We start from the raw sequence: 21,567 nt of genomic DNA, 5'->3' as shown, positions 1-21,567 counted from the left end.
CTGTAAAATGGAGATAATGATACCAACCGCCCAGTGCTGAGAATTAAATCAAATGTCTGCGTGTATGTTAAGCACACAGTGGCTATTCCACAGCTGCTCCTGTTGGGCTGAGGAGCAGGCACCATGGGGCCAGAGGACATCCTGCTTGTTCTCTTTGGGATAGAAATAAATAAAATTGAGAGGGAACATGAGCCACGCCCTAAGCTAAGCACAGGATGCACCCCCCTCCCCCCGGGTAATTCTCTCAACGCCCCTGTTAGTGTTTTACCCCGAAAAGCCCCTGCCCTGACCAGGGGTCCCTGCAGGCCCAGCTGGGCTGACTGGAGCCATGAGGCCACCCTTCCCCCGGCCTGCTGGACTTGGGCTCTGAGCCAGGCTGCTTCTCCCACGGACACACCTCCTGGCCAGGACATCCGGGCACTCCTCCCCTGCCCTGTTTGCCCTTTTCCTGCTGCAAGCCTGACTCTCACCCATCATCACTTCATCAGTTTCCAAGGGCCAGGCCCAAGGGATTGCGAAAGAGCTTTGTCCTTTATTTACTGGATGGCCTCGGGCACCTCACTTCATTTCTCTGAACCCCAATGTCGTGTCTGTGAAATGGGGACTCACAGTCTCCACCCCGCCAGTGAGGGCTGGGGAGAGGCCACATGTGAAAGTGCGTTGGCTGTCATGAAGGCTTCCTCACAAGAAAGAAATTAGCCTGGGGGACCCGCTTAAACATGGGTGCCTGAATGGCCTTCACTGGTATCCCTTTCTCTCTTTGGGGTCTCTCTTTGGGAAGAAGTTACACACAGTCAACAAATTGTGGTGCTGGGCAATAAAGTCACCCCCCAACCCCCGCCCACAACCCACTAGTCTGCCTCTCTCCAAAAGCAGCTTGCTTGAGGTAGAAGGCCAAGCTGTGAGTGACAACCACACCCCACAGGGAATGGAGGCAACTGGAACCTAGAATGCAATTTCCTAATTGAGAATTCATCCAGGCCACCAACCCAGCCCCCCACCCCAAGAATCTTGGCGAAGGTCCTCAAGGTCTGTGACTCTGCCTATCCCTCTGGCTCAGGTTCCTTAAGCATTAAATGGGAACATGGCTCTTGTCTAAAGCAGTTGAGGCTGGGGGTGGGACAGGGGTCACTGGAAACTGGACCCAGGTCAACTGGCCATTTGCAGATCAACTTGATTTTAGTCCAAACTACTCATTTTGCAGATGAGGCTTCTGCAGCCCAGAGAATAAAGTCACATTTTTGGAGGGCACTCACAGCTCTAGAGGCAGAGTTCGACCTTGTACCTATCCAGTTTTCCTACCAAGCAGCTGCTTCAGCCATAGATGAGCGTGTAGATAATTATTAAATCACCAAAGATTTGGTCCTATTCTAAGAGAAAAGAGCTGAGAGCCCAGTGCAGGTACGACATCTGGCCTGGGTCCCATCACCCAGCCAGTGACTGTATCGCAGCGGAAATGACCCTCGACTGGTGTTAACCGGGCTGCTTTCTAGCCGTGTGCCCTTAGGAAACCTGTGTAGGGTTAATCTCTGAGGGTGCCAGAGCTCATCTGGGGACATAAAGGGTCAGCTGGCTTCTAAGCTCCACCCCCTCCAACTCTGGCATTCCCCAGCCAACGGGTCTTACATCCCCTGCCCCCTATTCAGACCTAACCCAGAGCCTTAGTGGCTTTTAATCCAAGGGCGAGAGTCTCAGGCTGACCCCTGGGCCCTCCCCAGTCCCCACCACCTCCCCAGTCCCCACCACGTCCCGCTGGAATAACGCAGCCCAAAGCCTCCCCTACGGAGGCAGGAACTTAGGTGAGCAGCTCCACAGGGCACATCCTGCCCTCAACCCTGAAGACCCCACCCTGAAGAAACGCGTAAGGGTGGTGAGGAGGGCGGGTTGGAGCCGAGGGGTCCCTCTCCGCGAGAGGAGCGCCGGATCCCCGCCGATCCTTCCCCTATCCCGCCCCCAAGTCCTCACCGTGGAGTGGGCCCCGCGCTCCCAGGGCCGTGCGGCCCGCCCCCTGCGGATCTCAGCCACAGCCCCCTACGGAGGAGCCTGGGAGGCCGGAGGCCGGCAGCTCCCTCCCGGCAGAGAGAACGCGAGGGCCCAGCCCCGCTGGCGCGCAGAAGAGGACACGCCGGGATCTGCAGCAGCCTGGAAGGTCACCGAGCTGGCGATGCCCGGCGGTCCCGGCAGCAGGGGAGAAGGCCCCACCCCGAGCCTCAAGCCCTCCGCTCCGCGTGTCCGCAGCCCCGCAGTCCTTCGGTCCCTCGGCGGCCTGTGCCAGGCTCCGGACCCGGCTCTGCGTGCGTCCGTGGCTGCTCCTCCGTGCCCCGCTTGCCCGGGTCCCCAGTCTACCTCCCGCTCTCGCCCGAGGCGGGCTGTGAGGCCGCGGCCAGGGCCCTGGCCTGCAGCGCCATCTCGTGGACCTGTGGGGAGTTGCCGAGGCCCGAGGCCTGGGCGGGCTCTGGGTTCGCTCCCACTCGTGCTCCCGGCGGGGAGCTGCAAGAGCTGCCAAGAGGACTCGCCGGGAAACGAGGCGCGGCCGTCAGCTCTGGAAATCCGTGCTTCCGGAGTGGGTTCGGGGTCCCCGGCCCCATCCAATAGGAGGAACAGATATGCGCCTCCGGGAGCCAAAAAGAAAGTCCCAGGGCAAAACCGCCCCGAGCGTGCTCGGACACATTCAGCGCCCCGCGACCAGCCTCCACCCCGAAGGCGCTCCGGGGACGGTGCCCAGGGGACCCGGAGCTCGGGCTCCCTCCCAAGAGCGCGGGGGCTCCCTCCGCTGCGGCCCAGTCCTGCGAGCATGGAGCGCTCGGCCTCCTGCGGGCTCCCGCCTGACCGCCGGTGCTCCGCACCTGGGAGCCAAGGACAGCGATGGAGGGGGAGGAAGCGGGACTGGATTTTGGGTCCTTCCCAGAGCGGAGGAAGGCAGGCTTGGGGTGTAAATCCAGGGCTCGTGGAGGCTGTCCCTCAAGAGGCCGTCCCATAATCGGGAAATAGGGGGTCGGGGCCTCGAGCTGGGGCGCTTGAGCTTGGGAGTCCCGGGGAGAGCGAGGCTGAGCGCGCCCCTCCCGCCCCAGGAGCATCCCGCGCGGGAGTTCGCGGTCAGCTGGGGAGGCGGGCCCGGGAGCTGCGCCCTTCGGAAGGGCAGGGCCAGGCCACACCGGTGGCTCGGGTTCTCCACAGCAGCGGCGGGGGAGTTGGGGAGGAAGGGCTTGAGGGCTCGGATTCCGATTAGCCCGAGAGGAAATGAGGTCCGCGGGGCCTTGGAATCCGTGCGGCTTCGCCGCTAGGGGGTCTCTCGGAGCCCCCGCACTCACACCCTCCGTCTTCGAGTTCCTCCGGGAATCGAACGCGCCACCCCACACCGACAAGCACAATTCCCTCTTAGATCTCACACGCCCTACACGTGGGGGCCCGCGGCGACAGGCTAGGCCGCCAGTAGGTATCGCCATTGCCCCAGCACAGGCCCTCTTGCCACGCGCGTGCCGGTGGCTCTGCCGTCCAAGGACCCCGAGCCAGGCCCTGAAGGGTTAAGGAGGCCTTGTGGCACCGGAGCCGCGGGTACGCGGGGCGCCTGGGCTAATTGGCGACCCTGGGGACAATGAGGGCTGGGAGGCTGGGGAGGAGGGTGGCTTAATTGGGCATGGGAGTGGCCTAGCCTTTGTCTAGGACAAGGCCCAGCCGCCGGCCGCGGGTGCCCGCAGTCGAACTCTGGCCACCAGCTGGGGCCCGGCGGAGCACCGGGTGGGCGACTCGGAGGGGACCTGTGAGGCGGGAGGTGGCGGCTGGAGTGGAGTGGGGGATCTCGAGGCCCTGGAGTCCCACCCCACTCGGGTTGCTGCAGCAACGACGCGGCCCAAAAACGGCCGCGACGAGGCAGCCCCGCCTGGCCTTCGCAGCCACCAGCCTCCCCCGCGCCGGTGCCTGCGCCCGCGCCCCTCCTGCGACCCTAGGTCGGTGCTGCCCCCTGGTGTTCGCAGCCCTGTACGCAGGCCGCCGCGGGCCCGCAGCCGACTCTTGTCGCCCTCCTAGTGTCCTGCTGAAAGTGAGAAGCCGCGGGAACCAAACGCGCCCCTGCTCTAGGAGTACGAGGCGTTTCAGCCCAAAGCGACCTCCAGCAAACGCGCTGCCCACGAGCTTCTATTTAGGCTGGAAAACGGGCTTCTCTGTCCCCATCGGGTTCCCGCAGGTCTGAGGTCTCAGCCAGAACCCACCCTCTGGGGTTTGGACACGTTCTACTGCAACCTCCCACTCGTGCACTGGCTGAGTCCTCTCCCCGCTCCAGCCGCATTCGGCGTGGCCTGGGGGCAGCCCCCTCCTGAAGAGGCGGGCCTGGTTCTCTCTCTGGTTGCTTGCAAATGTATCGGCCCACGAAGGCATCTAGGCGTCTGGGGGCCCAATTGTTCATTCCATCTTCATCATCGCCCTCCCGCCATCTCAACGTCCTTGGTGTTTTGGAAGCCAGCACCCTCCCCAAACCCCACCCTGTGCAGTGCCCAAGGTGGGCAGCCTGTTGGGGCAGGGCATTCGGGGTCCCCAAGGCTTAAAGAGAACTGGGAAGGAGGTGGGGTGCTCGGTGACCGACCAGACCCAGGGCTGAAGGGGTGCCCGCCCAGTTCCCACCCCTTCCCCACCCCCACTGCTAGGAGTCGGTCTGGAGACACCTGCTAGCTGGGCGAGGAGGATGCGGCTCTGGGGAGCTCACCGGCGCAGGGCGGGAGGCAGATGTCCTCGTAGGAGTGGGTCTCGGGGAAGGACCAGCCTAATGGAGACTGACACAGCGGGACCACGGAGAGACCCCAGCCAAGCCCGTTATTATACAGGGGAAAGTGAGGCAGGAATGGAAATAGCCCACTGACCCCACTCCCCACTTTCCCAAGAGGGATTTAGATAGATGAGTTAAAGTAAGAACTTTAGTCCAGAGTTTGCCACTCTAGCCAACAGCCCTGACGCGGAGGAAATGTTTGTCTTCGAGGTTCAGGAGGCAGAGAGAGGGGAAAGAATTCTAGGCTAAGCGATATTTGGCAGGGCGGTACGGGTGGGACACAGCCAAACCCCTCCTCGGAAGGGAGAGGGCGGACAAGGAGCACCCATCCTCCCAGCCCACCCACCCAGAAGCATTGAAAGGAGATGCGTTTCCAGTGTGGTTTCCCGGAGAGGGAGTCAGAAGCCAGGAGTCCAGGCCGCTCGGCTGCTCACCTCCCGGCCCGGGTGGGTGCCCAGGCCAGTGGCGCGGAGCGGCCGGAGCGGCCGGCAGGGGGAGCCCCGCCCGGGTCTGGGACGCAGCGGGCGTCCCGCGCCGGCGCCGCCCTGCCTCGCGGCTCAGCCAGCGCCCCAGACGCCCTGCCGCTCTGCCGCCCCCGGGGTGCAGCTGTCGCCGAGCGAGGGGCGCGCAGCCTTTTGTCCCCGCCTTTCGTCCCTCCTTTCGCGCGTACAGCGCCCCAGCCCCGCGCGGCCCACAGAGCGCACAGCGCCGTTCACTTCGCTTTGTAGCGTTTTATTGTTTTCTCGCGTTTTTGTCGTTTCGTTCTCGCTCCGGAGCGAAAAGTGAAAACCTGAGGTGGAGCCCGCGGGCAGGGCGAGTCAAACCCGGGCGGAGGGGCCGAGGGGCCGGCGGGGTGGTGGCTCTTCTGGGGCTCAGGGCCTTCTCCCGCAGCCGAGGCCCCCCAAGCCCTGTACAATATAGATGCTCATGTAAAATGAAAAAAACTTTAAATGTATGAGTTAATCTCTAAATATATGTACACAGCAATGTACACCTTTGAATAAATTAATACCAATTTGCGTATTCTGGGAACCTTAAAGCTTATTTACACAAATTACCATTTATTTCATAAATATCTTTTTTTTTTTTCCCCTGGGGACTCAAGGCAGAAGTGCCACTCCCTCTGCTGACCCAGGGCTGGGAGGGGTGCCTGTCTCTTGGGGAAGAAGTGGGGGGACTAACAGGTTCCCTCCCAGCTCAGGTCTACACTGACTTCAGTCGTGTAACTGGCTCCAGCATCCCTCAACCCAGTTTTCTCACGCGGTCCAGGCCCAAGGCCCAGGGCTCTGGGACTCCCTCCGATGCTCCCACCCCTGGCCCCTGCACCTTCTGGCTTCTGCCGGGACCGCTGGGCCCTGGATGAGGCCTCTCCCACCGCACTGGAAGACCAGAGTCACCCTCGGATGCCACCTTGACGCTGGAGCGATCTGGACCTAGCCCAGCAGCTCCCAAGTGACTGTGTTTCCAGCAGCCTGATTCCTTGTTGAGGCCCAGGGAAGTGTCCCAGGCCCCGACTTGCCAGACGAGGCTCTATTCCGGCTGCTGCAGCCCACTTTTCTCCTTTATTTAAATAAATACCCATTCTGTGCTGTACACGTCCCAAGCAGCAGGGGCAGGCAGCCCGGGTGGCCTGCGTGGCAGGGGAGCAGCTGGGCAGCCCCTCACTTGGGCGACTCCCGGCCTGGGGAGAGGGCTCGCTGGCTCTCCAGCCCACTCACCAGTCTCTGGATGCTCTGCAGTTCATTGGCCGCCTCCTTGGCCGAGCCACTGGGCGACAGGGCACCGCGGGACGGGGCCCCTACTTTTCGGAGAGCCAGCTCGGGCAGGGGGCTGGGCTCCCGGCTGTTTCCGCCAGCAGCCTTGGAGCCCTCGGAGGCCAGCCCGGTGGTGAGGAGGCTAGTGCTGGGCGGGATGGTGACCGGGATCTGATAGGGGCTGAAACGCAGTCGGGGCCGGGCACTGCCCAGGAAGGGGCTCCGAGATAGGGAGCCGGCAGCTGCGGCGGCGGCAGCTGCAGCACTAGTGGCGGGCAAAGCAGAGGCGGCTGCGGCTGCTGCTGCCATGTAGGTGTAAGGGTAGGGGAAGAGGCCTCCGAAAGTGGGCATTGGGATTCCCTGGAAGAAACAGAACAAGACAAGGGTTAGACATCTTGCCTGACGTGTTTCTGAAGGTAGGCTGGGTGCTGGGGTGGTGCTATCCCCTGGACACCTTGCCCTGCTGTTTTAGGGATGTAAAACAACAACGCACATAATCATAACCACAGGCAGCACAGGTGAGCATGAGCCAGTGTGCCTGTGGCCAAACCCACTTAGAAGGGAGAGATCGCTTCAGGCTACCATGCAAAGGCCTGCCATCAAGTTCTGTGCTGGGTGTTACAGCAGGAGTAATGGAAAGGACATTCCAGGTGACTGCACTAGCATGGGTGAAGGCCTTGAGGGAGAAAACGGGGCAGGCATAGGGCCAGGTGGCAAACAGGCAGCTTTGGGTGTCTTGGAGGTTCTGCTCATTGAGAACAGTATCCTCACCACCTTCCTATCTGCAGGCTCTGAAGGGCTGAGGGCACACACCCTGGGGAAGGCACTTTGCAAAGTCCCCTTCTGCCTGCTCACCTGCTCAGGGTTCTCCTGCCTGGGCCAGGAGGAGGGCACAGGCGCCAACCAGTTCATAAACTGGCCTGAAAGTTCTACAGGGAACGCCTGGCAGCACCTCACTGGCAGCTGAGGAAGGAATGCAGTCTTTGCCTGTGAAGGGCACAGGAGCCAGGAACTCCTGGACAAGCACCTTCCTGAGTTCATGAGGTCTGGCTGGTGAACGGCCTGACCTTTGAGATAATGGCTTACTCCCCAGAGCCAGTGGGTATGGGGACGAGGGCAGGGGGCTGATGACTGCGCTGGGCTCCCAGGGAGCCTCAGGCCTGGCTCAAGTAGGGAGAAGAAAAGGGGCAGCTTCATCAGGCCTGAGAAAACACCCTCCTGAGAGGGTCAGGTCCTACTGGGCATTTCAAACATGGCATCTCAGGTTGGGAGAAAGGGAGGCTTCAGATGTCTTGGGATTTGGCTCTACCTGATGTCTAGAATGGGCTGCACTGGCCTGGGAATGTAACCACCAGCAGCCCTAAACACAGATGCCTCCCAGGTGCTGGTATTCTCACCCGGGTCATGCACCTGTTGGCCAGGCTGTGTCTAGAAGCCCTGACTTCCTCACAACCTCTGTGATGCTGGTGGCCATTACCAGTTTGTCTGGGGAGGAGGCATTCACATACACAAATAATCAGGGGTGCAGATTAAACCTCTGGCCCCTGAACTCCTTTCTCCAAAGGCTCCCCCTCCAGCCCAGAGCCCTAGATGAGTGATGGTGATACCTCAAACACCCCACACACCCTAACACTGAGCTGTGTGTAAAACTCATTTCAGAATCGCCTGCCTCACCCCCCACCCAACTTTTAAAATATTTGCTTCTGAACCAAAGGAGCTTTCTCAGACCTGAATTGCTATTTTCCTTCCCTTGAGATAAGATCTCAGGGGTTCAATTTGCCAGAAACCTCAGAGGGAAGAAAATGAATGAAGAGATTCCAAATCTTTCCACAGGGAATATTCCACCCAAGCAACCAAAGAGGCCACTGTCCCATCGAATCTCCTTACTGTGCCCCCAGCCACAATTTCATCAACACTCCCGTGGGAGCTGGGAATTTCAATGGGGCCTGAGGAGCTGAGTCCTCACCCCTGACATGTGGCTGGGGGTGCTGGGAACTCAAGGTAGGGGAAAGACCAGCCTTGTCCTCCGCCAGGACAGAGGACTTCACTGAAGGTCTAGGAGGGGCCAGAGACCTCTGGGAGGGCTGGCGGTCAACTGTTCAGAAAATAATGCAAATGTTCCTCCTCCCTTTGTCTGGCCACCCTAGCCTTTCAGGATGGACAGGGAGCCAAGGGTCTTTGTTCCCAAGAAAAATGTCCTGAGGCCAGGAGAGAAGACTTCACAAAAGCCAGGGGCGGCCCTGGTCTGTGAGGGTCAGAAGAGTCTAGATGGGCACCGCACTCCTCGCTGGGACTATAGGGAAAGAAGCAGACCCAGAGAGGGTCAGGGACTTGCCAAAGGTCACACGGGAGTCAGAAGCGGCGCCCTGGCCAGCCCCTGGACCTACAACACAGTCCTCCTCTCTCAGAACCCAGGTGTCCTAAAGGGCGTCCCGGGGCCTCCCCTGGATGAAGTTCTTGCCTGCCAGAGGCTCCCAGGGACCCTGGCACCCCTCGGGCCCTCCGCTGGCCTCCGCCTCCAGCTCCCTGGGCCTTCTCCCTCGCTGGCGCTGCCGTGGGGTCACAGGCCTTACCTGAGATGCCAGCATGTGCTGGGAGAGGTGGAACGGGAAGGGCGCGGCGGTGCTTGCTGCGCTGGCCGCGGGACCCAGCCCGCCTGCGTCCAGCCCTGCGGCGGTCCCAGGCCCGCCGCCTCCGCCGTTGCCGCCGCCTGCCACCGAGGCCAGCAGGTGACCCATGCCCATGGCGGAGAAGGCGCCAGGGCCCATGGTGAACTGTCCAGGGTGCAGGAAGAGCGGCTGGCCGGCTCCCAGTGGCCCAAAGAACTGCTGCCCGTGCAAGTGGCTGGAAAAGGCCAGGCCGGGTAGGTGTCCCGCGCCCAGGGGGGACGCACTGTCTGTCTGCACCACCAGCGGCGCCAGGCCCGGCTCCTTCCCCTCAGCCGCCTCCTTTCGCCCCTCGTCCTTCCTCCGAGCTTCAGCACGCTCCTTCTCCAGGCTCCGTAGGCCGAACGGACCGTCCCCGCCGCTCTCGGCCGGTTCCTTGCCCCTCTCGGGACTGCGCCGCTCCCGGGCGCGCTCGGATTCGGTCAAGCGAGTGGGGCTGGCACTGTCTGGGGCCGGGCTGCGGCCTAGCGGCGCCCCCGCACGCTCCTCGCTCAACCGCTCAGGCTCCGGGTCGCTGTCCGCGGCGCACGACTTCTCCTCAGCTGCGGGGAGAGGGCGCGCGGGTTACAGGGGCCCGGGCTGAGGCCGACGAGCAGGATCAGGGACATTCGGAAAGGGCTGCTCACGGGGAGGCCGAGTCAGAGGAGCTGCTGCAGTCGGGCAAGGGGCGGCTGCAGGTCACCTAATGCAAGACCCCAGATTTACAGTGGAAGGAACCAAGCCCTGGAGAGGAAACCCTACAGCCATAGAATTACACGGCGCCCAAGGGGGCAGGCTCGGAGTCCGGCCGGATCTTCTGGCTACCGGCAACGGCCCTCGTAGGGGAGTCCCGGGACGGAAACCCCATCCCAGACACTCGCTGACGCTTCCTTCCTGGCCTTTCAGATTAGCGGGTGGCTCAGCAAAAGGTCAGCCCAGCGACCTGAGGACCACCCCCCCCCCCCCTCCGGTCCGACCCTCACCTCGGGCCCGGTGCAGGCGTAGGGGACTGGGCGCTGCGCCCGGAGAGGTGGGTGGTTCCCGCGCTGGGGGAGGGTCGCATGACGAGGCGTCCGACTCCGCGCCATCGCGCTCGGGTTTGCAGTGCTCCTCGTACAAGCGCAGAGACGGCAGCGTCAGCTGCTTCCTGGGGATGAGCGGAGGGAGCTGGTCAGCGAGGAGCCCATCCCTCCATCCCTCCTGCTCGCTGCTCCCGCAGGCACCCGCCACAGGGCTGCTGTCCTCGCCCCTCACCTTTTCTCCCGCCGGCCGTTCCCGGTGTCCCGGAAGCCCTTGGCAAACGGGTTGTTGTCGATCTTCAGCTGCGTGATCTGCGGGGACCGAGGGGGCGGCGCTAAGTCAGGCCGTGGCTCTTCCAGCCTGGTCGGGGGCACCCCGAGGTCAGCGACTGCTGGCCGCAGAGGGAAGACCCGGGGAGCGTCCACTTGGCACCCACCCGCCTGGGATGGGACGCCCCGAGCTGAGACCGGTGGGAGGGCCTCGCGGAAAGCGACGGGGTCTGTCCTCCAAAAACTTCATTCGAGGAATTATCCCTAGACAGGCCCACATAGGCCTAAAGCTGTGCCGCGGTGTCGGAACCGGCCCAAGCATGCACAGCCGCCCTCGGGCTTGCGCAAGTTAAACGACTCCGCACCCGAGCAGGCATGCACAGAGACTGCAGCTCACACGCAAGGCTGCAGGTACACACCAAGCCAAATCACACTCACGGGCCCGCGCACACGCAAGTATGCACAGACAGAACAAGCGCCCACAGAACCAAACGAATTCACACGCCTCCACAGGTATCCAACACGCCCCAAATGGAGCACGCACAGCCCGGCGTACACCTTGGTTCACAAAGCCACAACGACCGGCACGGACACTCATTCCCTCTCTTTCACTCGACAGTGGCACACAAAGGCACAGGCCTAGAGGGGTGATGCTCTGCCCCACTAGAACAAGGGTGGAGAAGCCGCAAGCAGAAAATTGGAAGGAAATTCTCTAAGCGCCTCCCAAGGGGTCTGGGGCCTGGACTGAGCTAGAGCAGTAGCCAGGGGTGCTTTGGGGGGCTATGTCACCTGTCCCACCCTCTGGCTCCCCCGAGAGAGTGAAAACTGGGCCCTGGGTTCCGAGCATCGGTAGAGCTTGGGCAGATTGCTTCGGGCTCCCTCTCTTCATTTACATTCTCATTCTTGAGCCAAGAAATAAACGAATAGAATGTAAAAATGTCAGCGCGGGCCGGGAGTCTCAGCTAATTGCTAAGTAAACATCTCCACCCGAACGAGGGCCCAGCTGTTCGCTCGCCCCAGGGGAGCCTGTGTGTGCGCGCGGTGGGCTTGAGAGGGCGCCTTGAGGACTTCCGTGGGTGCTGCGCGTATGGATGTGAGGCTCCGTGCTCAGGGGCGGGCCGCAAGCGCGCGGATCCCGTGCAGGGGGCTTCGGGGGCGACGAACAGACGGTTGGGCCTGCATGTGTTGAGGGGCGTCAGTGCAAGGGCTGAGCCCACCGCCCGCCGCGCGCACCTTGTCATTCTGGTAGGCAGTGACGGCGATGAAGTCGGTCTCTGGGAACACGTAGGTACGGAAGGTGCTGTACGGCAGCTTCAGGATGTCGTTGGCTCGCACTATGTGGAAGCGCGGCTGGTACTTGTGCATGGAGTTCAGGATGGTCTGCAGGGAGGGCGGGGGTCAGCCGGTAGTCGCTGGCCCCCGCCTGAGCTTTTCTATTCTTTGGGTACCTGACCTCTCCCTCTCCATTTCCTTCTCTCTCTCTCTTTCTCTCTCTCGGTTCTTCTCCTTCCCCATTTTCTCCTGTCTGCTCTTTTCTCACCCTAAATTCTTTTTCTTCTACTTTTCCTCTCACTTTTCTTTTTCACAGCTTCTCTTTCTCTTGCCATTAAAAAAATTTTCCCGGTGGTAAACAGAAATGAGACATAGCAAAAACAAAACAAAAACTACAACAAACAAAAACCAAAACCAACCAAACAACAATCCCCCCCCCCCGCAAAAAAAATAAAAAAATTAAAAAACCCCAAAACCCCACAATTCCACTCTTAATACTCTCTTGCTTTCTGGCACTGCTAAGCCCCTAACCCCACAGAGATGAGAGTCCAACCTTCTGGCGCTCACCAACTGCCCTACCTCAAGAATGGGCAGTTCCTTTTGCCCTATGAAACACCCCCCACCCCCGTTCGCTGGGGCCTTGCTCAGGCATAAATGGAGAGAACCCCCAAACCCTCTCCTCCTAGTTGGGCATCTGCCTATGGGAGGAGGGAAAGGTCTTAGGGAGGCTGGGGGGTGGGTGGGGAGGGTGGTTTAACTTTTAAATCCCCTAGTCTTGGGGGAGGGCCAGGGACGCGGGTCTTGGCGGAAGGGTGATGGACAAGTTGAGGTCATGGGCAGTTCTTCCAAGAAGGGCACCTACAGGCCAAGAGCAGGGTGACTTCCGTGTCCCAGCACTGCAGACCCAGTCGGGGCAGCACTTGCCTCCCTCTTGACCTTAGGAGGGGCCCTCCACGGCCTGACGAACTGAGATTGTGAGCTGCCAGCCACCGACCCCACAATTTCCCAGGCTAGCAGAGGAGAGCCCTGGGGCCCAGGCCCAGCCCATGTAGGCCACAGGGCAGTGAGCCGGGCAGGGCACTCTGGGGGTTTGCCCAGCGCTTCCTCCTGGGAGATCCTGTCGCCCTGCTCTCCTGCTCAACTGCAGTGCTGGGTCAACAATCTCCCGCCCCGTCCCCACCCTGCCCCTACACTCACGAAGCCGTGCTTGTCAGAGATGTTGTTGGTCAGCTTCAGCTTGTGGAAGGCCACAGGCTTGGCCATCCACTGCTCCCCAGTGGCTGGGCTGTCTGGGTGGATGTACATGCGTTTGGGCATCTCAGGGTCGGCCTTGCCTGCCACCATCCAGCGCGAGTTGTGGAACTTATAGCGGCAATCGTCAGCGGCCACAATGTCCATCAGCAGGATGTACTTGGCCTTCTTGTCCAGGCCACTGACTCGCACCTTGAAGGGGGGGAACATCCGCCTGGGAGGGAGGTAAGGGAGGAGATCCCATTGGAACCAGTTGTTCTAGGTCCGAGCTTCCCTCTCCTCCTTTATTTATCCCTCCTCGCTGCGCACACCGCTGCTGCCTGGCTGTTTCCCCTGTGGTCGGCTGCTCTGCCCTCTCATCACTGCCAGGAAGACCCCACCTGTGGCTGTTGCTCCCAGGAGATCCCATTTCTGCCTGTCAGACCCTCTCTTAAACGGCCTCCCTTAGGCCCTGTGCTCAGATCTGGGGACCCTCTTTCTCCCTGATCTGAGATGAAAGCCGATGCCCAGGAGAGAAGTCTAGGCCCTCTAGAAATATTCTCGCTTCTCCTGAATCTCCCCGAAATTCGTTCAGGGGAAATACCCACTTGGGACGAAAGCTCCCAGAAATAAACTTGGAGGGTGTTTGTATTGGGAACTGGGTTACAGAGCCTGATCAGACATCCTAGCCGTGCCGTTCGGGGGAAGAGGGTGAACCCGAGGCCTGGATTCTCGGTGGCTGAGTCGAAGGGTGGAGGGGCTAGGGCTGTTGCTTTCTTCTGGCTTTAAGGCCTGCGGCGGCGTATGCGTCCGGGGCTCGGATCTCCGCGGTGGGGAAAGGGCTCCCAGCCGGGTGAGGCGGAGGGCTCGGCTGACCCGGGACTCACTGCCGGGAACCGAGCGACCGGTCTGGGGCTAGTGGGGCGCAGGTCCCACTAGGGGCTTCGGGATCGGAGCAGAGTCTGGGAGAGGTTGAATTTCTCCCGAGCTCGGAGACTGACCCGGACACAGAAGAGCGAGAGCGCGGGGCGGAGGAGACCGCGAGGGCCAAGCCGCGGGGCCTCCTCCGCGCTGGGACTCAGAACTGTTGCGGCTATTCTTTAGCAGTGTGTTTTCGTTTTATTTCATTCGGAGGATTTCAGTGTTTTCGTTTAAAAAAAAATCGCTCCGGTGCCAAACGAGAAAAGTCAACTTGGTTGTCCGTGGGAGCGAAGCGTGGCGCCAGGGCCAGAGCCTGGAGCCGGGAGCCGGGAGCCAGGAGTCCCCGGCTCTGCTCTGATCCGTGAGGTCCGGTGCCGCAGCCCGCCCGCCCGCCCGCGCGCCCTCCAGCCGGCCGGCAGCCCTACCTCCCGGACTTGGTGATGACCATCTCCGTGCCTAGTTTGTGGAACTGGTCCCACAGCTCTTTGGCCTCCAGCGTCACCTTGGGGTCGTCCTCCACCTCGTCCTCGGGCTCCAGGCTCTTGAGCGAGCGCAGATGCGCGGCGGGCGGGTGCGGGCCCAGTGCCGAGACGTGCAGCCCCGCCTCGGCCGCTGCCGCCGCCGCCGCCGCCGCGGCCGCCGCCCCCGCCAGGCCCGGGTCGGGCAGCGGCTTGGCCAGCGCGCCGGGCGGCAGCGCGAGTGCCGGGAAGAAGGAGGGCTGCGCCGCCGCCAGAAAGGCGGACATGGGGAAGTCGGCGGGCCGTGGCGCGTGGAACGGGTGGTAAGCCATGGCGCTGGCCGCCAGCGCCGGCTCTCTCATCGGGACATCCGGCCCAGGCGCCCGGGGGCCGGGGCCGGGGGCGCGCGGCTCGGACCCCCGGCCCGGGCGGCGGCGCGCGCGGAGGACGGACGACCCGGGTGGCTGGCGCCGCAGCTGCTCCTACGGGCTCCCAGTCCGGCGCACCGCAAGGGGCACTGGGCTCTGTGCGCGGGGGCGGCGGGGGCTCTGCGCGGGGCCGGGCTGGGCTGGGCTGGCCCGCTCCGGCGCCGGGAACCACGCGCGACTGGTTAGATCTTGTCGTGATCTCTGGAAAACTGTGACTATCTCACATGTCCTGCCCAGCTCGGATCCCCTGCGCTAACGAGCCAGGCCCCCCTTGATTGCTGATTTTACGCTTTTTGGACCAATTGTGGGTCTCCGGGGGCGGGGTTTTGACAGCTCAGGCCAAGCTCCGGCCGGGAGGGGGGGCCTGGGAGAAGGTGTCGGAAGCCTCAGCAGTAAGAAAACATGTCAACAGAATAAAATATTAACCAATGACGGGCCGCCGGGCCCCGAGACCCCTCCTCCTGCCCCGGCCCCCACCGCCCGCCCGCGCCCGTGGCTGCCTGCGCGGGGCTGGAGAGCGCGGTGGGCCGACCTGACCCGCCGAAAGGGCCTGAGGCGAGGGGCGCCCGGGTCCCGGGGCCTTGGGGAAGGACCCGCAGCCGCACGCCGGCCCCAAGTGCAAAGCATTGACACGGCCCCGTGAGGAGAGGGGGCGCCCTCCTTCTCCCGCGCCTGGAGGCCCGGCCGCTCTGGCCCGAGCCCCAGCCTGGCCTCCCACCCAGCTCCCGGTCGCGGCGCCGCCTGGGGGTCCCTGCACTCTGGAAAGAGACTGCAGGCGCTGGAAAGCGAGGCCGGTGGGCGGGCGAGTCGGGAGGCTCGGGCGGCCGAGGTCCAGGAGCGGATCCCAGGTGGCGGGAGCTGGTGAGTGGAGCCATGGCCGAGCCCTGCTGGGGCCGACGCGGGCGGGAGCGGGACGCGGCCTTGCGCTGGGGGAACGCGGGGACCCCCTACCCACGCCCGCCTTCACCGGAAGACTCGGAAGGAACCTGGAGTTCTCCGCAGACCCTGGCCCCGCCCTGAGCTTTCTAGCGGCCGGGAGGAGCCGGTCCTGGGGCTAGGAAGGTGAGCGCACCTTTCCCTGAGCACAGGGCGGCACTGCGCGGGCGAACCCCGGATTCTCCACCCGCGACCCAACGAATTTTCGCCCTATCCGGTACCGGAGACGAAAGTCTCCTTCATCCAAAATACCGGTATCTTCTCTTCGTTCTGTCAACCACCTTTTTAGAGTTTGTTCTTATCTCTCGGAAGTGCACGTCTCCTAAATTAAGGAGTGCTGAGTAACGCGTGCGGGAGTTGGGGTATCGGCGAGCACCTGTGATTGAAGCCCCCTCTTCCGTGATCAGTCTTCGTCTTCTGTTTCCGGCAGCCCCAGTATTTCCCCCCCATGAAGTGATGGTATGTGTATGTGTGTGTTTCGGGGCCCGTGTGGTGCCCTCTGTAAGCAGCGAGAGCTGTAACTCAAGGTGTGCACTGGGAGAGTGAAGCGACCACGCACCTGCTTCCAATCGGGCTCGGGCGCGAACACTCAGGCTGATTCCTGAAGGTCGTGTTCCGAAGGAAAAGACAGAGCATGCACTAGCCACGGGTGACATTCCCACCCGTACAACCGCGTGGTGGGCGCGTACATCCCACATCCAACATTGCCCCATGCAGGCGCCCGCCCGCTGCGCACACCGGTCGCAGGGCACCTCGTTGTTGAACGTTGGGAGCGGCGTTTAAAGGTCGGATCTCTCCTGGCAGTGCGGAGTCGGGACTGACGGAAGCAGTTTGGCCTCTGCAACCGTTTTCCATACTTTTCGGTGCCGACCCCAGGGGCCTCACGACTCCTCATCACCGCACGTGAGCGCCGCCCCCACAGGGTTTTCTCCACGACCTCGTTCTTGGCTGGGTCGCTCCTCTCTTAGTACCTCCTCTCTGGCCAGAACGAATCTTTGATTCCGTGCTGCGCAGTCTACGCAGTCGGGGCAGGAACCATTGCAGTTTTCCATAGGCAAATACCTGCCGGCTCCACCTTAGGCGAGATGTGGCCCCTCGGGGAGGGACCCGTTGTGGACACGTTTGCGCAGCTGGTGAAGTGACCAGATAATAACCAGGGCAGATTTCCTTAGCCAGGAACCCAGGTACCGGCCTAGGAATCCGTGAATACATTTGCAAAGTCGTGTGTGTGTGTGTGTGTGTGTGTGTGTGTGTGTAGACACATACTTTTGTCCTTGTAAGAGTATGTGTACATCTAAATGTGTGCGCTTTAGACATTAGTACATTTCATTAGTCCATCCATAGCTGGTCCAGGGGTCCGAGGCCTGAAGAGTTTGAAACACTCAGGCCTGGGTTATTTGACCGAGAAACCTGGCGGCGACAGTGCAGCGCTGCATCTGGGGACGGCGACCCCACCTACAGTGGCACCGACCTTCCCTCTGGCTTTCCGGGGCCAGGATCCCACGGCTCGCCCCGCCCCAGGATCCCGCAATCACTCTGAGGTCCTGCTGCAGCCGCTCTGAAGAGTCTGTAGCGACCCCCAGCCAAACTCTCCAGCTCATCGAAAACTGGCGCTGGGGAGGCCTGGGCGACCCTGGAGCGGCGCCGTGCGGCTCCCGCTGGGCCCCTCCCCCGCCTAGGCTGGCCCCCTCCCCCTTCCCAGGAACCCGCGTCCCTGGCGGAGTCCCCGGGGCCGAGTGTGCGTGTTTCTTTAAGAGGCCTCGGGGGGCGCCTCGCTGGCCGCCCGGGGCTGGAGGGGGAGGGCGCGGGCGGGGGCGGCTGGCGCCAGGCGGCCGAGGCTCCACAACAAAGCTCCGGCCCCTGTCACTTCGCATCGGCCGGGTCCCGCAGACGGGCGGGGGACGCGCGCTCGGCCGCCCCTCCCTCTCGCAGGCGGTCTCCGGCCGGGGCGTCGGGCGGGCTCCGGCCGGTGGCGCGCGGTCAGTGTGCCCAGCGCTTCCCGCAACAGCGAAAGGGGGCGGGGGCGGGGACTGCCTGGGCCGGGTGGGGCCGCGGTCGGGAGCCTGGCGTGGTTGCCCTTACGTCCTCCGGCCCCGTCACCTCTTAGGGTTAAGGGGGATTGCTGGGGCCTTCCCCGGGTTGAGCCTCCGAGGTGGCAGGGGGTCCCCGCCGCTTCCTTCTCTGTGTGCAGGGCTGGAGTTGAGTGAGCCCGCGGGCAGTGGGCAGCAGGAAGCTCGGGCTGTGCGGCCGCGTGGCAGAGCCGGCTACGGACGTGCGTCCGAGTGTCGGGGCGCGGGCTGCAGACTGGGAGCCCTAGGTGGCAGACGAATGTGCCCAGGCTAAGCTCAGGGGACGTGTGTGGCCCCGTGCTATGGGCCCGCTGGGAGGGTGCCGCCGGGCGCGTCGGTCCCTGCCTGGACGTGGGGAGTATGGGGGTGAAGGACACTCCCTGGACAGAGTCGCTTCCCATCACAGCTTCCCCGCCGGACCGCACCTCCCGGAGCCCTGGCGCCAGCCAGCCCCGTTTAGCGGCCGGGCCGGGCTCCCCCGCGGTCCCAGGTCTGGCTGGGGTGGGGGCCGCGGCCTCGGTGACCCCAGCCCGCAGCGGCCCGTCCCGTCCCGTCCACTTAAACAAATTGCCGCTGACAGGCGCGCAGTCTCTCTGGAGCCGCAGCCCGCCCGTCGCCTCCCTCCCGTCCCAATTATCCCGTGCAGGGTCGGGCCAACTGGCTAGGATGGGGAGGGGGACGCGGGGAGAGCCGGCGGCTCGACTCCCTCATGGTCGCGGGGTGGCCCCGGAAGCGCCTCTGCAGCCACGGCCTGTGTGGCCCGGTCCCTGGTCTTCCCCGGCGCATGGGATGGCAAGGCCCAGCCTGGCAGCTGTGGGCCCGGGAAGGGCGTCGTTCTGCACCTGAGGGCGAGGTCACGCGGCCGAAAAACAAGGCCGCATCCCCGATGGACTTCGGGTAACTTTCCCAGAATTCTGGGGAATCCCGTAACCCGGGGAGCTGCAGACGACTCACTGGCCCCGGGCCGCGGTTCCGCGGGTGGCGGCTGTACGCTTGGGACACCTGGTCCGCAGAAGTGAGGTGCACGTCTGTGAACCTTCGTGCGTTGGATGTGCATGGAGGCGAGATCATGGTTATGGGTGTCTGGGATCACGGGAGCGTGAACGGGGCGATCGACTGAGTGGCTTGAGAGTCGGGGTAGAGCGCAGGAAGGACCCCCTAGGACAGGCCCACCTGCGACAGAGGGGCGGGGCTTGCCGGCGCGCTCACAGGCTCTGGGTTCGCGTTCGGAGACGCTTTCGCTGGGAGCGGGTCGGGATTTCCTGGAGCAGCGTGGTTAAGGCGTGCCACAATCCGGGCTCCCGTTGTGCCGCCTCCGCCCTCCCCATCCCTGCTAAGGGGCACCTGGCCTGGCTGTCAACTTCCCCCGGAACCATGGGTTTGCCTTGTGGATCCGCAGCTTCCTCTCTGCCTGCTTCCGCTCTGTCGCGCCCCCGGGAAGGGCATGCTGCTCTCTCCCCTCTACTCCCTCCTTTACACATGAGGACCCTGAACCCCAGAGGTGCAGTCATGTACCCAAGGCCACGTACCTGCCGGTGGCAGAGCTGGGATGGGACCCTGGGACCTTAGAGAGAGCAAGTCCAAACCCACTCCTAAGAAGCTGGTGCTGCTGAGCTGCCTACCCCTGCTCCTACAGCAAGGTGATCCTGAGATGCCAGGGCTGCCACCCTCCCCTGGGCTCTTGCTCTGAATTCGAGACATACAGGATGCACTGTCCCTTTGCCTCTAGAGCCTCCAGTTCTAGGTCTGCAGTGAGGGGGCTGCCTTCCAACTACACAGGGGCAAGGGAGCAGCTGCAAATTCAGTCAGCCCGGGCAGGAAGCCTGATGGAGTCCGCATGGGGGTCAGCAGGGTCAGCGTCCTGGATGGGATAGGGGCACAGGACAAGGAGGTCAGCTCAGATTTGGGTCCCTCTAAGGGAACTGGCCAGGGTGTTAAGCAGCCAGGTGCAGACAGGGATCAGCTCACTAGGCGTGTGACTTTGTGACCTTGGGCAAGGCCCTGCCCTTCTCTGGGGCTCAGGCTTGCTTGTCATCTGCAAAAAATGAGGATCGAACAGAACTCTCAGGTACTTTCTAGTTTCATGAGTCCCTGAATTGTGAAAATAAAAAATTATCACTGAGAAACCATATCCACTTCCAGACTGGTGGCTGCCTGGCCTGGCCTCTGCTCGTTTACAGAGGGGCTGGCCCTGGTGTTGGAGCTTGTGTGCTTGAATTGGCCTCAGGCCTCCGGGCCTTTTCTCATCCCAGACAGTACTCTCACTCCTTCAGTTGTCACGCTGGCTCCCACCAGCCTCTTTCCAGATCATGAAGATATTTTTCCTTCATCAAATTGGAAGTCCGTAGTAAAAGCTGCCTGTTGACCAGGTAGTGCTGAGAGGATCGGGAGGTCACATGGATTCCTAAAGGTCCCCTGATCCAGCCACAGTTTGATTCATGTTCTGATGCCCTCCCAGGTGATGCCACCATGAGGTCTGCTGGGGCTGGGGGAGAGTCCCAGATTGCCCTGGATGTTATCTGTAGAGGATAGGAAGTGGCTGCTCTGGGGCCAGTGGCCAGTGAGGTCCCCCACCCTGGGGCCCAGCTCTCACTTCCAGCTGATTACAGGCTATGGCAGGCTTCATAACCTCCCCAATTAGCCGGAGGCCAGGCCCAGGGCCTTTCTGATAACCTGAGCTCCAGTGGCAGCCGCTGTGGGGCCAGCTTATCTGGTCTCTCTTATCCTCACCCTTCCCCCACATACTCAAAGAGTTGCCCTGGCTTCAAGCAGATGAATAACCAGATTGTCCTGCAAGCTCAGCCGGCAAGTCCAGCCCTACACCCACCACTTTCCCTGCCTGAGGGAGGCCACAGCTGTTTTGCCCCGCTGGAGGGGAAGGGCCAGGCCAGGGAGGACTCCTGACTCTGTAAGCTGCCAGCCAGTTCCCTGAATGGCTGAGAGAGCCCCTGGCAGCAAGGTCTCTGCCACATTCATGTGTCCTGGGGTGGTTTCAGAGGGGCTCATGCTTCCTAGGGCAGCTGAAGCCATCCCTAGGAAGACAGGCCACGGGCAGCATGCACAGGTAGCCTGGTAGCACGCTCCTCCTCATTCCCATGACTGAAACATGGCTGTAGCTGGGGGTAGGGGCAGTGCCAGGCCCATCAATAATTCAGCAAGATGGGGAAAAGCTGCAGCTCCTCCAGCACCCCCTACTGTTGGGGCCAGGCTAGTGTTCCCGGCATGCCTCAGTCTGGCATGTGACTTCTTCCCTGCAGGTGCCCAGGCAGGAGGGACTGGCTTATGCCACCCCATGCAGGATCATCTTTTTAGCTTACAGAGCCTAGTATGATTCAACAACCCTCCACCTCTGCCCTCAACATGCCCAACTGATCTGGTGAAGGGTACTGAAGACGAAGGCCTCTCAGGCACCATGGATGGGATGGGTGTGTGTGAGGCGGGCAGAGTCCCCAGGAGCTGCCCCAGCTCTGGCTGGACAGTTGCATGGGAAGGCCTGTTTGTGAACTCAACTTTTCTATGGCTGTTCCATTAAACTTCACCCAAACCACACCTGGCTCTGTGGGTTTCCTTCCATTCTCCAAGGCCTCCCTGGGGTCTCTGGGAAGTGTGGGCCAGGGAAAGGGACAAAGGACTAGCATTCGTCTCCTTCCTGCTCAGTGCACCATTTGTTCTCCCTGTTCTTGTTTCCTTGTTGCCACTGACTTTAGGTCCAGAAGTGGTGGTGGTGGGGCAGGGGGACAAAATCAGGAACTTGTCATCTGAAGGTTCCAGCCAGGTTTCATGAGATACCCACCTTCACCTGACCA

At 62.2% G+C, this 21,567-nt stretch overlaps 2 protein-coding genes and 1 long non-coding RNA gene across 4 annotated transcripts; 1 reads left to right on the top strand and 2 right to left on the bottom strand.

Moving 5' to 3' along the window:
* Positions 1 to 1,821: 1,821 nt before the first annotated feature.
* C16H17orf82 (chromosome 16 C17orf82 homolog) lies at positions 1,822 to 2,978 on the bottom strand. Its single transcript, XM_025363310.1, is given in 2 exon segments — positions 1,822 to 2,618; positions 2,621 to 2,978. Coding segments are annotated over 2 exon segments (945 nt in total). The 3' UTR covers positions 1,822 to 2,031.
* A 2,497-nt stretch (positions 2,979 to 5,475) lies between these two features.
* TBX2 (T-box 2) lies at positions 5,476 to 14,992 on the bottom strand. Its single transcript, XM_025363309.1, has 7 exons — positions 14,296 to 14,992; positions 12,917 to 13,184; positions 11,681 to 11,827; positions 10,413 to 10,489; positions 10,142 to 10,305; positions 9,087 to 9,721; positions 5,476 to 6,873 (listed from the first exon to the last, which is right to left on the bottom strand). Exons 1-7 carry the CDS (start codon positions 14,688 to 14,690, stop codon positions 6,421 to 6,423), a joined length of 2,139 nt encoding a protein of 712 aa, XP_025219094.1. The 5' UTR covers positions 14,691 to 14,992; the 3' UTR covers positions 5,476 to 6,420.
* Positions 14,993 to 15,250: 258 nt separating this feature from the next.
* LOC112610044 lies at positions 15,251 to 21,305 on the top strand. 2 transcript variants are annotated; one of them, XR_003116270.1, is made up of 2 exons: positions 15,251 to 15,617; positions 21,019 to 21,305. It is a non-coding gene; the product is annotated as an uncharacterized LOC112610044 (long non-coding RNA). The 2 variants fall into 2 exon arrangements; XR_003116271.1 differs by having other exon boundaries at positions 15,251 to 15,818.
* The last annotated feature ends 262 nt before the right edge of the window (positions 21,306 to 21,567 follow it).

Source organism: Theropithecus gelada, chromosome 16 (assembly GCF_003255815.1).
Source record: "Theropithecus gelada isolate Dixy chromosome 16, Tgel_1.0, whole genome shotgun sequence".
In the NCBI taxonomy this organism is placed as follows: Eukaryota; Metazoa; Chordata; class Mammalia; order Primates; family Cercopithecidae; genus Theropithecus; species Theropithecus gelada.
Note: the sequence above shows the minus strand (reverse complement) of the source record. Positions and strands in the feature narration are given on the sequence as shown.

Excerpts from the sequence above, each read along its gene's own strand:
- TBX2 (XM_025363309.1), bottom strand. The coding sequence starts at position 14,690 with ATGAGAGAGCCGGCGCTGGCGGCCAGCGCCATGGCTTACCACCCGTTC. Across the intron at positions 10,490-11,680 it reads CTGCCTACCAGAATGACAAG|ATCACGCAGCTGAAGATCGA; the intron begins GTGCGCGCGGCG and ends CGGTCCCCGCAG. Across the intron at positions 10,306-10,412 it reads AACGGCCGGCGGGAGAAAAG|GAAGCAGCTGACGCTGCCGT; the intron begins GTGAGGGGCGAG and ends GCTCATCCCCAG.